Here is a 12,202-nt window from a genome sequence, read left to right as displayed (position 1 = left end):
ACTGTCCGTAGGCAGATTGGTCAATAATGATTGGCTGGATAAGGAGGTTGCAGGATTTTAAATGCGTGTGATACAATTACCCTGTTAAAAGTCAAGCACTTTTGACTTCATACGTACATTGAGAGGGTTCTTGGGAAGACGTTAAAAATGGTGTGTCCGGGGGCTTTAAAACTGAAGTTGGGGCGTGATTCTTCACGAGGAGAGGGGGTCATCAGGTAAGAATCCAGGCGGGAGTTTGACCCCCGCCCCCCTCCCCAGAGATGCCTTCCAGGCCGTAACCGTTTGTTTCCAGGGTGTCCCAGACTATTTCTGTCTCCTTTTAAAAAGTCTCACCAGCTCTGAGAGTAGGCCCATCAGATGGCCCTATGGTGCCGCCACTGGGGTGGGGGAGCCCCATCTTGCCGGGACCTTCCCAAGCTCCCCTACTCGGAGCCCCCCTCCCCCCATCAGCTCCCACGACAGGAGATAAACGGGACGGCCACACTTGCTCCTTTTTGCTGCAGGGGCTGCGGGAAGAGGGGCTGGACCTTGGGGCACAGATGGAGGCCGTGAGGCCTCTCGTCCAGGGGAACCCCACCCACCAGCACAAAATGGAGCAGCTTTCTGCCGACTACCAGGCCCTGCAGAGGTCTCTGGAGGTAAAACCAGGCGCCTGGGATCCTACGCTCTCTGCCTTTTCTTCCTGCATTCCTTCAAACCTTTCTGTTTTCTTTTTCCCTTCCTTTCTTCCCTCACTCACCCATTCAGCAGATGAGTAGTGAGCATGTCCCCTATGGCGGGGGTGGGGGGTGGGGGGGTTCTGGGCCCCGAGGATGAAGGCTGGCACCAGGCCGACAGCCAAAGCCCCGCTCCCCAGGGTTATATTCCAGTGGGGAGATGGACCGTGAGTCCGCAAAACAACAAACTCATATACAATTCCAGGTGTGCCCGGAGGCCAAGGGACAGAACAGGCTAACAGCCCCGGGTGCAGTGGGCGTGGGGGTAGGTAAGCCACGTTAAGAGCGGGTTGAAAGTTGCACCCCGGCGGCTGGGAGCCTCCTCTGCGGCGCCCTCTAGTGGCCACCCGGGCCCTTTGAGCCCTGGGAATGGAATGGGGGGGGGGGGGGGTGGTGCTGGCGCAGGCTTCTTCAAAACTGGCCTGAGGACAAATTTAAGTGATTCAGATGGGGTCCCGGGAGTCTGCATTTGTAACAAGTGCCCTGGGGATTGTGGAGCCGCCTCTCGGGCAGCCACACCTCAAGAAAACCTAGGCTGGGGGCACCTGGGTGGTTCCGTTGGTTGAACGTCCGGACCCTTGGTTTCCGCTCAGGGCATGATCTCACGGTTCGTGAGTTCGAGCCCCGAACTGGGCTACACATTGATAGCACGGAGTCTGCTCGGCATTCTCTGTCTCCCTCTCTCTGCCCCTCCCCTGCTCGCGCGCTCTCTCTCTCCCCCTCTCTCAAAATGAATACACTTTAAAAAATAAAAAAGAAATTAAAAGCCTTGAGCGACACAGTAATAAAAGGGGGACAATGCTTCCTTGAAGAAGTGTTTAGGCAATAATTAAAGAGCGCGATTGAACTGGAATGTTAGCGTTCTGCAACCACTAATCACACTCAGTTAATGCTTATTAACTTATTAACTATTATCACGATCAATCTGGCTCATCATTGGATAGAGGCATTAAAGCTGGTGTTTGCTGTTTCTCTGGGCTCTGTGGGCCCCCAAAGGGCAGGGATGGTGACTTCCTAGTTCTCTACTCCCCCACCTCCACCTTGAGACCACTAGCTGCTAATTTATTAGGTGGAGTTAAATCAGTTCATCTAGACCTCACGCATCGCTTAGACCAACGGGCCTCCCTCGGTGGAGCCACGTTTCCTGGAAGCTCATAGGGGGTTTTGGTTGCTGTGACCATGATAGAGCAGGGGTGACCCCTGCAGATACAGGGAGAGGGACAGGTGACCTCATCCGGCTCCCACAACGCAGAACTGCCCCACCGCCCACAAGATTTCCTGAGCCACTCAGGTGCCCCACTCAGGGCTTTTTAAACCTAGTAAGTTCTAATAAGTCCTTTCCCCACAGCCCAGGCCATTTTCCCGTCTTCCCCCGGGGGAGACAGACCCCACTAAGCAATCGGAGGCCATTGAAAGCATTGGGGTTGACATTGGTGCATGGGGACAGGGGCTATGGTAGCGACAGTGCGGAGAAGTGGACTTTTAGGTAACTGTTCAGGCCCTCATCACTGGTTTGTGGCAGAGAGTTGGGACACACCCTCTCTGTCTCCCCAGTTCTAGGGGGCCTGGTGTCCAGGGGCGGGCGTTAGCCGGTGTCTGGAATGAAGGAGGGCAGGGCCTGTGGTGGCCCAAGCCAGGGGTCACAGCCAGACCCTGGGGTCTGACTGGCCTGCAGCGGGTGGGGAGAGAGGGGCTCAGAGGGCCCCAGGTTGGGTGACCAGGAGCACAGGCCCCTTCCTTACCTGACGACGGAGAAGAACAAGGCCCCAGCCTGAGAGCTGGGAAGGGCTGACCCAGAGGAGAGGGGAAAAAAGCAGGACCATTTTCAAAAACTCTCTATCGAAGCATCATCGTATGTAGAAAAGAGAACATCTCCCCTGTGCGGTTCGATGCATTTTTAAAAACTGGACACATCCACGTTCTCAGCACCCAGATCATGACACAGAAGGACACTGGCTCCCCCAACCCCCAAGCCCCTCGGGGCCCCCCCACGGCCACTCCTGGTGCCTGAAGGCAACCCTGATGTTTGACTTGGAACACCCTGGGTTGGGTTTGCCTGACTTTACACGTTATTTTAATTGAATCGCACAGAACGGTTTTCTGTGTGTGTCTGGCTCCTAGCTGTCCACACGCCGGCTGTAAATTCACCCGCAATGCTGTATTATAATGACTGTTGCATAGACCGCTTGTTCCTGCTGTAAAATATCCCAGCGTGTGAATATACCTCAACATATTCATCCATACTTCTGCTGACGGGCACTCGGGTGCTTTCCTGTCTCTTCCTGTTACAAGCGACACCGCGTGCGGGCCTTTTGGTGACGATACGTTTGTATCTGTTAGGTGTCTGCCCAGGGGCGACAGGGTTGGGTCGTAGGGATGCCTGTGTGCAGTCTTAGTAGATACTGACCTCTGGTTTCCCCAAGTGGTATATGATTTACACCCACGCCAGTGGTGGACGGGAGCTCGTCCACACCCTCGTCCAGACATGGTAACATCCACATAAAAGTTAAGAAGGCTTAGCGGCACTTTAGGGGCACCTGGGTGGCTCAGTCGGTGAAGCGTCCAGCTTCAGCTCAGGTCACGATCTTGTGGTTCGTGAGTTCAAGCCCCGCGTCGGGCTCTGTGCTGACAGCTCAGAGCCTGGAGCCTGCTTCGGATTCTGTGTCTCCCTCTCTCTCTCTGCCCCGCCCCCGTTCATGCTCTGTCTCTCTCTGCCTCAAAAATAAATAAACATTAAAAAAAATTTTTTTTAAATAAGAGGCTTAGAGACACTTTAAACCAGAGTTGGTCTTGCCAGAGTAAATCCCTGTCCTGTGTACAAGGGAGGACCAGCGTCTCACGTTCCCGCTGGCTGGGAAGCCCTGGGGGCCGTCTTGCCCCAGGGAAGGTCTGGGGGCCCTGCAGGATGGGGTGGCTCGAGATCCCACCTTGCCTGCACTCAGAGCGCCCTGGGCCCCCTGGGCTGTGCTGCAGGACCTCATGGACAGGTGTCAGCAGAGCGTGCGGGAACATTGCACCTTCAGCCACCAGCTGCTGGAGCTGAGACAGTGGATCGCCGTGGTCACCCAGAAGCTGGAGTCACACCAGGAGGAGGCGGGCCCGTGGGACGCCCAGTCCCGGGAGGTCGAAGTCGAGGTGGGATGGCTTTCCCCACGGGGATGCCCGTGCCTTCACTTACATCCCCAAAAGCAGGCTTGGGAGGCCAAAGAGCCCACACTGGGGAATAAGAGACCCCTGTCCCAAGAGCTCACTGAGTGTGTGTGCGTGTGTGTGTGTGTGCGTGTGTGTCCTTCAGAGGCTGCTGGCTGAATTCCCGGAGAAGGAGGCCCAGCTGCCCCTGGTCGAAGCCTATGGCCGGCTGGTGATGAAGAAGTCTTCTCTGGAAGGGGCTGCTCTGGTCCAGGAGGAGCTGGAGGAATTGGTGCAGTCGTGGCAGGCTCTGAAGCTGCTGGAGGAAAGCCTGCTGAGGTGAGGGTCCCCCGCTCCGAGCTGGTCTCAGGCGACACCCCCGTTTTGCCAGGGGGAGAGCTCAGCGGGCCCGTAGAAGCATGGTGTCAGGTGCCCCCGTGTATCTCCAGTCTGGCCCAGGGGCGATTCTAGCGGGAGCAGTGGGAGCAGGGAGGTGTCCCGGCTTGGGGGGGGCGGGGTCAGCCTGCAGCCCCTCCTGGCTTGGGCCTCCCCCGCGCCGATGGGCGTGTGCACTTTAACGGCAGGGTGACGCGGGTCTCAAGTAGGGAACCGGAGCCTTGGGAACGTTCTGACGAACCCGAAGGATGGTCACTGCCTTGCGAGGCCCAGAACTCGGCTCCTACCCCGTGGTGCCCCCAGTCTGTTGCTTCTGTGACCCGGGGAGTCCCCATCACAGCGCCACGCTGACTGGGCTGGGTGTCTTCTCAGCCTCATCAGAAACCAGCAGCTGCAGAGGACGGAAGTGGACTCGGGGAAGAAAACGATTTTCACCAACAACATCCCGAAGACTGGGTTTCTCATCGATCCCGCGGAGCCTCTTTCCGGGCGTCACCGCCGGGTGAGTCTGCCCAGGGGGGGCCTTCCAGGGAGACGGCAGACCCGGAGGGAGGGACGGTGGGTGGCCTTCCCCCAAGCCCCCTCCCTGCCTGCGGCCGCGTGCTCAACTCGGGACTTGGCCGTGTCCTCTCCTGGGTGTGCCGCTGGACAGAGGGACTCAGAGGCCCCAGACCCGGGCCAGGGGGAAGGTCAGAAGTGTCGCTTGGGCAGACAGGTCCCCACCCCTCGGAAACCTCGCCCCTCGCAGGGCTGACGGCTTCCTGCTGGCCCCACACTGCAAACTGAAATCGCGCGAGAGGGGTACCTTTTTTGTGTGTCATAAGCCGCATTCTGTTCAAAAGAACTAACCCGACCATCTCGTATCGCTCACCCCTTCTCCTGACGGCTTTTAAAAAAAGGAACCGCGTTGAAAAGGCCCATCCTTCCCTGTCCTTCGAAAACGACACCTCCACTCCCATTCTCCCACGTATCCTTGTGTCGCCCCTTCCCAAATCACTGAGCGTTACTGTGCCCTGGGGCCCGCACTTGGAGCCGGGGTGCAGCCGGGAGTGAAACAGAATCGCTTCCAACCCGCGGGAACTTCCGACCCAGCGCAGAGCTTTGCACGCGGTCACGTGCACCCCGATCGTGGGAGAACGCACCTTCCGATCAGCAGGTCTGGGGCAGGGCCCAGGATTCTGCATTTCTGGAAGCTCCCGGGTGGCGCCCATGCCGCTGGGCTTCGGGGCACATTTTGAGGAGCGAGGAAGTGGGAACCGCAGGCAATTAAGTCAGGGTTTACAGGAGGCGCAGTAGGCACTGGCAAGGGCCTCGCTGAATGGACTTGCATTTCAGACCGGCCGCTCTGGCCACAGAGCCCGGAGGGGGACAGGTGTGGAGGAAGGGGAACCACTGTGATAGCCTTCCTGGTGAGGAACGGTGGTGGCTGCCGCTAGGAGACCAGCAGGTGACCACGGTGATCCGTTGTCGCGGCTCGGGGGGGTGGTCCAGGAGGGCGCTGAGCACTGGCCGAGGCAGCGCAGGACCCTGGACCTGAATTAGAATTAAATTTCTAACGTGGCCTCGTTGGCTAGAGAGACATTCCTCCCTCTCCAGGCTCCAGGCCCCTCTCGTCACCTTTGGGCATCCTCAGCCCTACCTTCTGCCTCAGAGGGAAGCCACAGGATGCGTGGCCAGTAGGCTGACTTCCCCTCTGAAGTGGCCGGTAGGCTGATTTCCCCTCTGATGGGTCGGTCGTGCTGTGTATTCCTGCAGGCAAATCTGCTCCGGGAAGAAGGCAGCCGGGAAGGTTACTCCCAGCTCCTGAGGGACTTTGAGCAGTGGTTAGAGGTGGAAAACGCCAAGCTGGTTAGCATCATCGCGATGAGAATGGCCGCAGCCAGGGATCTGAGGGCCAGGGAAGCGAAGCTACAGGTTTGTTGCCACAAAACGCCCCTCCTTTTGCACGCACGGATGTGTTCGCCACCAGGGGGTTCTTCAAAAAGAAGCACACACGCGGCTTGTGAGCCATTTTCACCCGTGTATAAGTAATAGTCTCTAAACTTTTTTGGCTCACGTATTTCCGAAGGACTTTCGGAGAACCATTCATTCCTTCAGCCTCCTTCTGTATTCCCCAGCTTGGACAATATCGCGCCTCATCGCGACTCCTATCCGTCGGCGAGCCGTGGCTGTGTAACAAACCCTTCCATCAGGTTGAGCTTTCAAACGGCAAACGGTGATTTGCCTCATGGTTCTGAAGGTTGGCAATTTAGGCCGAGCTCACCTGGGCAGAGTTTCTGGTCTTGGCTGGGCTCCCTTATTTGCTGTCAGTTATAGGTCAGCTGGGTGGCTCTACTCTGGGGGGGCTGGCAGGCTGTGGGAGATGAGCGTGAGACGGACCGCACAGCCCTCATCCTCTTGTGGGACAGCCCAGGCTTCTTGTGGCAGAGGCGTCGTCTCAGAGGGCAAGTGGGAGCACTCGAGGCTTCTGAGGCCTCGAGTCGGAACTGGCGTTATTACTTGCCCTGGATTCCGTTGGACAAAAAGGGTCACAGGGCCAACCCACGTTCACGGGGAGGGAAAACAGACTCCACCTCTTGGTAGGAAGGACTCAAAGTCATATTGCAAAGGTCATGAATACGGCGGGGAGGCAGGCTGGGGGCGTCCTGGCCACCACAGATCTTTCTCCTTCACACCCAAATCTAAATAGTCACCAAGCCCTCCTGGATTCCACCTCCTGGGAATTTTTTGTTTCTGTCCCCTCTTACTATGTTACTCTAGATACTTTTGACCTTGATTATGGCAATAGCCTCCCAGCTGGCCTTCTTTCTTCCTGATGGGCCGCCATCCAGGTCCTGGCTCATTCCGCGGCTAGAGTGACCTTTAGCATCATGAACGTGACTTTATCCTTCCCCTGATGTAAACCCTTCGGTATAGAGTCCAGCCTCCCAAACGTATCACACAAAGCCTTTCTCATCCGGGCCCCAGCTTAACCTCTCTTTTTCCTTACTTCTCTGCAGTTTTATTAGGATATGTTAGGGTTTGGATGTCTTTTTAGTTTTCTTACTTGGGATTCATCTGGATACTGGAATCTGTAGTCTAGAGTCTTTCCGGAAAATTCTAGAGCATTCTCTGATACTAACGTACTGCCTTTGCCTTATCCCCTTTCTCCTCTCCTGCTGTGATGCTGCTTAGACACATGTTATTCCTTCTCTCTGTGGGCTCTATGTCTCCTACCTTCTCTTGTGTTTTGTTCATCCTCTCTCTTCCTGTTGCATTCTGGAGAGTTTTTCTACACTACCTTCCGGTTTACTAATTCTCTCTTTCACTGTGTCTCATTCACTATTACACATGTCTGTTAAGCCTTTCGCTTTTGATATTGCATTTGCCAGTTCTAGAATTTCTACCTGGTTCTTTTGAAATGCTACTCTGTCACTTTTTGTAGCTTCCAGATCCCTGCTGAGTCTGGTTGCTAATTCTTCAAGCACGGTAGCTGTTTTCTATAGTGCATCTAATAATTCTCAAGTCATTTTAGGAACATTTCTTTTGCATGTTGTTTCTGCTTGTTCTTGTTATCAGTGTCTTGTATATATGAGGCTGCTTTGATTGTGTGCTGGGCATTGCATTCGACGAAATAGATGTAGGGGTAATTTGAGATTCAGGATCACCTCTTCTCCAGAGAGAATTTTGTTTGTGACTGCCAGGCAAGGAGGACTTTATTGTTCTGAAACCAATGAGTCCAAGTTCAAAGTTTGAGGCTCCCTGGACCACTGGTGACCTGGGCTGGACTTTAGTCCACTCAAGGTGTGAATTTACTTCTTTTCTTTTTTCTTTTTTTTTTTTTATTATGTTTCTTTATTTTTGAGAGGCAGGGAGAGAGAGAGAGAGAGAGAGAGAGAGAGAGAGAGAGAGAGACAGAGCTCAAGTGGGGGAGGGACAGAGAGAGAGGGGGACACAGAATCTGAAGCAGGCTCCAGGCTCTGAGCTGCCAGCACAGAGCCCAACGCAGGGCTCGAACTCACGGACCGTGAGATCATGACCTGAGCTGAAGTCAGACGCTCAACCGACTGAGCCACCCGGGTGCCCCAAGTGTGAGTTTACTTCTGATTCACCTTTAGGAATCTCAGCCAAAGGGGAAGCAGATTATCAAAGTCTCTATCCCTGCAGAGCCCAGACCTTGACCTTTGTCTCCATAGCCCCATGGGGTTTCCCAAAGCGTGATCTGTTTCACAACTGTTTCTTCCAGATCGACAAATGTCCTGCAGACAAAAGCCGGTCTGAACACCGGCCTTACTTCTTTGGGTTTCACCCTTTCCCAGGGTTTAGCCTGATGCGTCTTGCTCTCTTGTTAACTCTTTGATGACTCTTAAGTGTTTCTAATACTTTGCCCTTGGTGAGAAGTTTGGTCCAATTACCTACGATGAGGAAGTCCTTGCGTCCCTCTTGTCTCTCATTTGGCTGTGACGCTCATTTCTCGCCACCCCCATCCAACTCCAGCCGTATCAGAGGTTACTTGCGGCTGCCCCCGTTTAGGCCTCCTTGCTCTTAAAGAGTTCACGTTCTAGTCGGTTCTGAGAAGCTGCGCAACCTGCCCATATCACACCGCCAGCAGGATGGGGTGGAGGCAGGATCCTTGGCCAGAATTTAAACCCACACGCTCAGATTTGCAGCCCTGCTCCTACCCCCGCATCGCTACCTCTCAGGAGTCCTGAGGATAACAAGTGCCACCCTGGGGTGACACAGGACTATATTGTGATAGAAAAATCTGCCGGCTCCCAGTAGCACTCTGCCAGGCTTAAGAATGCCAACAGAAAAGCACGTTCAACCGTGGTGGCTCTTATCCTGATGGTGACTCTTGTGTCAAACCCTCCGAGGACTTGGTTCTAGAATGTCAGAGACGGAAGTGACCACGGAGGTCAGCAGTGCACCTGCCCCCCTCAGGCAGGAGTTCCTTCTGTAGCATTCCAGAGAGCGTCTGCCTGGCCTGGGCTTGAATTTGCACGATGGGTTTCTCACTTTACAGGTTCCTTCAGCTGCCTCTCGAGACAAATTCGATTGGCTCCTCCTTACCAGGCAGGTGGGGCCGTCTGGGCCATTTGGAAGGTGCACGTGACACTGCCTATCCCCACAGGAGCTGCAGGCTCGGGTTCCAGAAGGTCAGCGTCTCTTCGAGAACCTCCTTCATGTCGGGCCAGCGAGGGGGTCCTCGGACGAGCTCGAGGACCTGCGTTACCGGTGGATGCTGTACAAGTCCAAGCTCAAGGACTCCAGCCACCTGCTGGTAGGTGCCAAGGGTGTGCAGGTCCCAGGCCCCGGGGGTGGGGCTATGGCTGAGCCCGAGCTCGCCTGGGGAGACGTAGCTGGGCCACATCCTCTCTGCCCCACACGCTAAACTCGGGAGTGAGTGATGGAGGCTCGCGGGTCGTAGGTGCTTCACTTCCAACATGTCACCTGGCCATCCTGCCGCCCCGTGAGGCTGGCGCTTCCGGTAATGACAGCAGCGACCATCACGGTTCACGTTCGAGGAGCGGCTCAGCTGAAGTCTTTATGACCCCATTCAGGTCCTTACACCAGTCTCCAAAGGGAGAGGGGAGACTGAGAGCCGGAACTCCCACGGCCGTGGCGCTAGTAAGCCAGCATTCAAACAGGCCCTGCCGTGGGAGGCACCATGGAGGGGCACGCTGGACTGGGGCCCGGGGCCCTGGGATCCTCCACCCATTTGCTCTGCGATTGTGGACCATCACCTTCCCCCTTTGCGTCCCTGTGCGTCCTCACACAACACGATGATAAAGCTAACTAGTAATAACAGCCTTTATTAAATGCCGTGTCCCCATAGCAACCCTACGGAGGGGGCACCGTTGTCATTCCCCCGAGAAGCGATGGGGAAACTGAGGCACCAGGGTTAGCCCGAGGAGGGGGCCAGTCGAGACGGCCTCTGAGGGGGCCCTCAGGCCCCAGACGCCAAGCTTCAGCGCTCTAGCTTTGCCGTCCCCGCCACGGCCGCCGTGGCCACTAGGTGTCAGCGCAGTCCCAGCCAGGTGGCCGCCGCCTGCCCGGGGTTCCCAGACGGAATCCCACCTGGGCCTGAAGTGCGTTAAAAAGCTCATTAAATCGAATCACCTGCTGGTTCAGCCTGTCCAGATGACCAGAAGTTTTAAAGAAACACTCCCCTGACAAAATGAATATTCCATTACAGGCTCTGCTGGGATTTGAGTATCACTCACTTAACTTCTTCCCCCCCCCCACCCCCCTTTTCCTCTCCTTCCCGAAAATAACAGACACAGAGTTCTCCAGGGGAGCCGACTGGATTCCAAAAGGTACGGTGTTTGCCATCTGCTCCACACGCTAGAGGGCAGGGCGTCTGGAGGTGGGTAGGCCTGTGACGCTGCAGCCAGACTCCTGGGCTTTCTGGAAGGTTCCGCGAGGTCTGAGGAACATTTATGGGGAATGAGCTGCGGGCCGTGTTGTGCTGTGCCGGGCCCCGGGGTCCTCGGGAGGCCTCAGGAGTGTGTGCAGAACGTATTCAGCTGTGACAAACGCATGACAGAGGAGGGACCCTGGAATTTTTCATCACACGCCAGGATGCGGTGGGGAGTGAACAAGGACGCTATTAACAATTATGTTGTGACAACAGGTGTCAACCAGGACTGTCCCAGGAGACCTGGATCACCCCAGGCCAACTGGATCGTGTGGCCGCCTGAGTGGTGGTTGGGCACACGGGGGCCAGTGGGGGAGTAACGGGGGAAGGGGGGTTGTGCCTCGCGTGCTCTAGGAGGAAGGTGTTTCCACTTCCGCCCGCTGAGAAGCGCTCAGAGCCACTCCTGTGGCGTTTGCAGGCCGAAGTGGTAACCGTGGGAGCAGCACTAGTCATGAGTACTAATCATTATTACTTTAGTCGCTCTGTGTCGTCCATCCACCGTGTGCCAGAAAATCCTGCTGAATCATGGTGAGGGCATCTCATTTAACGGTACCATCAACACCCAAGAGGCATCACCGCCTTCACGGAAGCATGGGGAAACTGAGCAATGCAAGGTCGGAATGAGTCCTTCAGCACAGGCACGTGGCTTCCGGGTGGTCTCTGGGCTGTGGCCCCAAGGCCGTCATCTGGACTTTCCACACCGCGCCTTGGAGAAAGCATCCCTGGGGCCTGGCGGGTGTCCCTGCTTCAGGGAAAACCCGATGTGAATGGATGTCTCCTTTTGCAAGGGAGCTCTCGTTTCAAGCCCTGGCCCAGAACAGAGTGAGCCTTCAGCAGGCTCTGCCTGCTCCAAAGAGCCCTGGGTTCCTCGAGGTCCCTAATGCCATGGGATCGGTTTCCGGGCGCTTTGCACGCTGGGATTTCTTCTTGGTCTCCAGCGGGTTTTTGTGTCTCACGTCCGTAGGAGAGCGGGTGTCCTGTGGACTGGGTCGGGCGGTCACGAGACCAACGCTGTGCTTGGGGCCCAGCGTCAACTAGCTTGGTGGCTTCGGGCAAGTGGCTTTGCCTCTTGGGGCTTGACTTTCCCCATCTGTAAAATGGAATTATCAGTGCCGACTTTCGTCGTGAATGAATTCTGAAGATCATGTGAACTGTCATTTGTAGAAGTCCTTCAGGGAGACTGTAGCCCTGGATCCCCCCCCTCATTTAGAATGACAGAGAGCCTCCTCGAGAAATGTGCAAGGCCATCAGGAAGCCCGGTGGCTTCCGGGGGCTTCCATACTTTTAAGCCCTGCACTGGGGAGCCCCCATCTGGAGCTCCCAGGGGGAACCCAGAGGAGTCCTGTCTGGGTCCCCTGATCCCTTGCACACAGTGAGTGCTCACTAAATGTTTCTGAGCCGGGGGACACTTGGCTGGGGGAGGCCAGGCCTCCCGAGCAGGCTGTTTCCTGGCAGCCTGCGATTGGCTTAGCGTGGAATGTCTACAGCCCTATCATTCGGGGCTCAGCCACAGCTCATTTGCTGTCCGTCATTCGCTCCACAAGTATTTACTGAGTGCTGACCG

The 12,202-nt window shown here is 55.9% G+C and overlaps 1 protein-coding gene across 5 annotated transcripts in view; it reads left to right on the top strand.

The window, feature by feature from the left end:
* The window catches only part of SYNE3 (spectrin repeat containing nuclear envelope family member 3), a 99,536-nt gene that overhangs the window by 68,485 nt on the left and 18,849 nt on the right, over positions 1 to 12,202 (top strand). For 4 of the 5 annotated variants that reach the window (XR_006293488.1, XR_006293491.1, XR_006293490.1 and 1 more), the window contains exons 11-17: positions 504 to 638; positions 3,690 to 3,851; positions 4,012 to 4,184; positions 4,614 to 4,743; positions 5,997 to 6,155; positions 9,352 to 9,501; positions 10,499 to 10,537. Coding sequence is in view for 1 of the 5 variants with exons in the window: in XM_043556957.1 (XP_043412892.1) it covers positions 504 to 638; positions 3,690 to 3,851; positions 4,012 to 4,184; positions 4,614 to 4,743; positions 5,997 to 6,155; positions 9,352 to 9,501; positions 10,499 to 10,537 (948 nt within the window). In the remaining 4 variants the exon portion in view is untranslated. The remainder of the gene's footprint in view (positions 1 to 503; positions 639 to 3,689; positions 3,852 to 4,011; positions 4,185 to 4,613; positions 4,744 to 5,996; positions 6,156 to 9,351; positions 9,502 to 10,498; positions 10,538 to 12,202) is intronic. The other variant, XR_006293489.1, reaches the window with a different exon arrangement.

The sequence above is a fragment of the Prionailurus bengalensis genome, chromosome B3 (assembly GCF_016509475.1).
Source record: "Prionailurus bengalensis isolate Pbe53 chromosome B3, Fcat_Pben_1.1_paternal_pri, whole genome shotgun sequence".
NCBI lineage: Eukaryota > Metazoa > Chordata > Mammalia > Carnivora > Felidae > Prionailurus > Prionailurus bengalensis.
The sequence above is the reverse complement of the archived record's forward strand: the minus strand, read 5'-3'. Positions and strand labels throughout refer to the sequence as shown.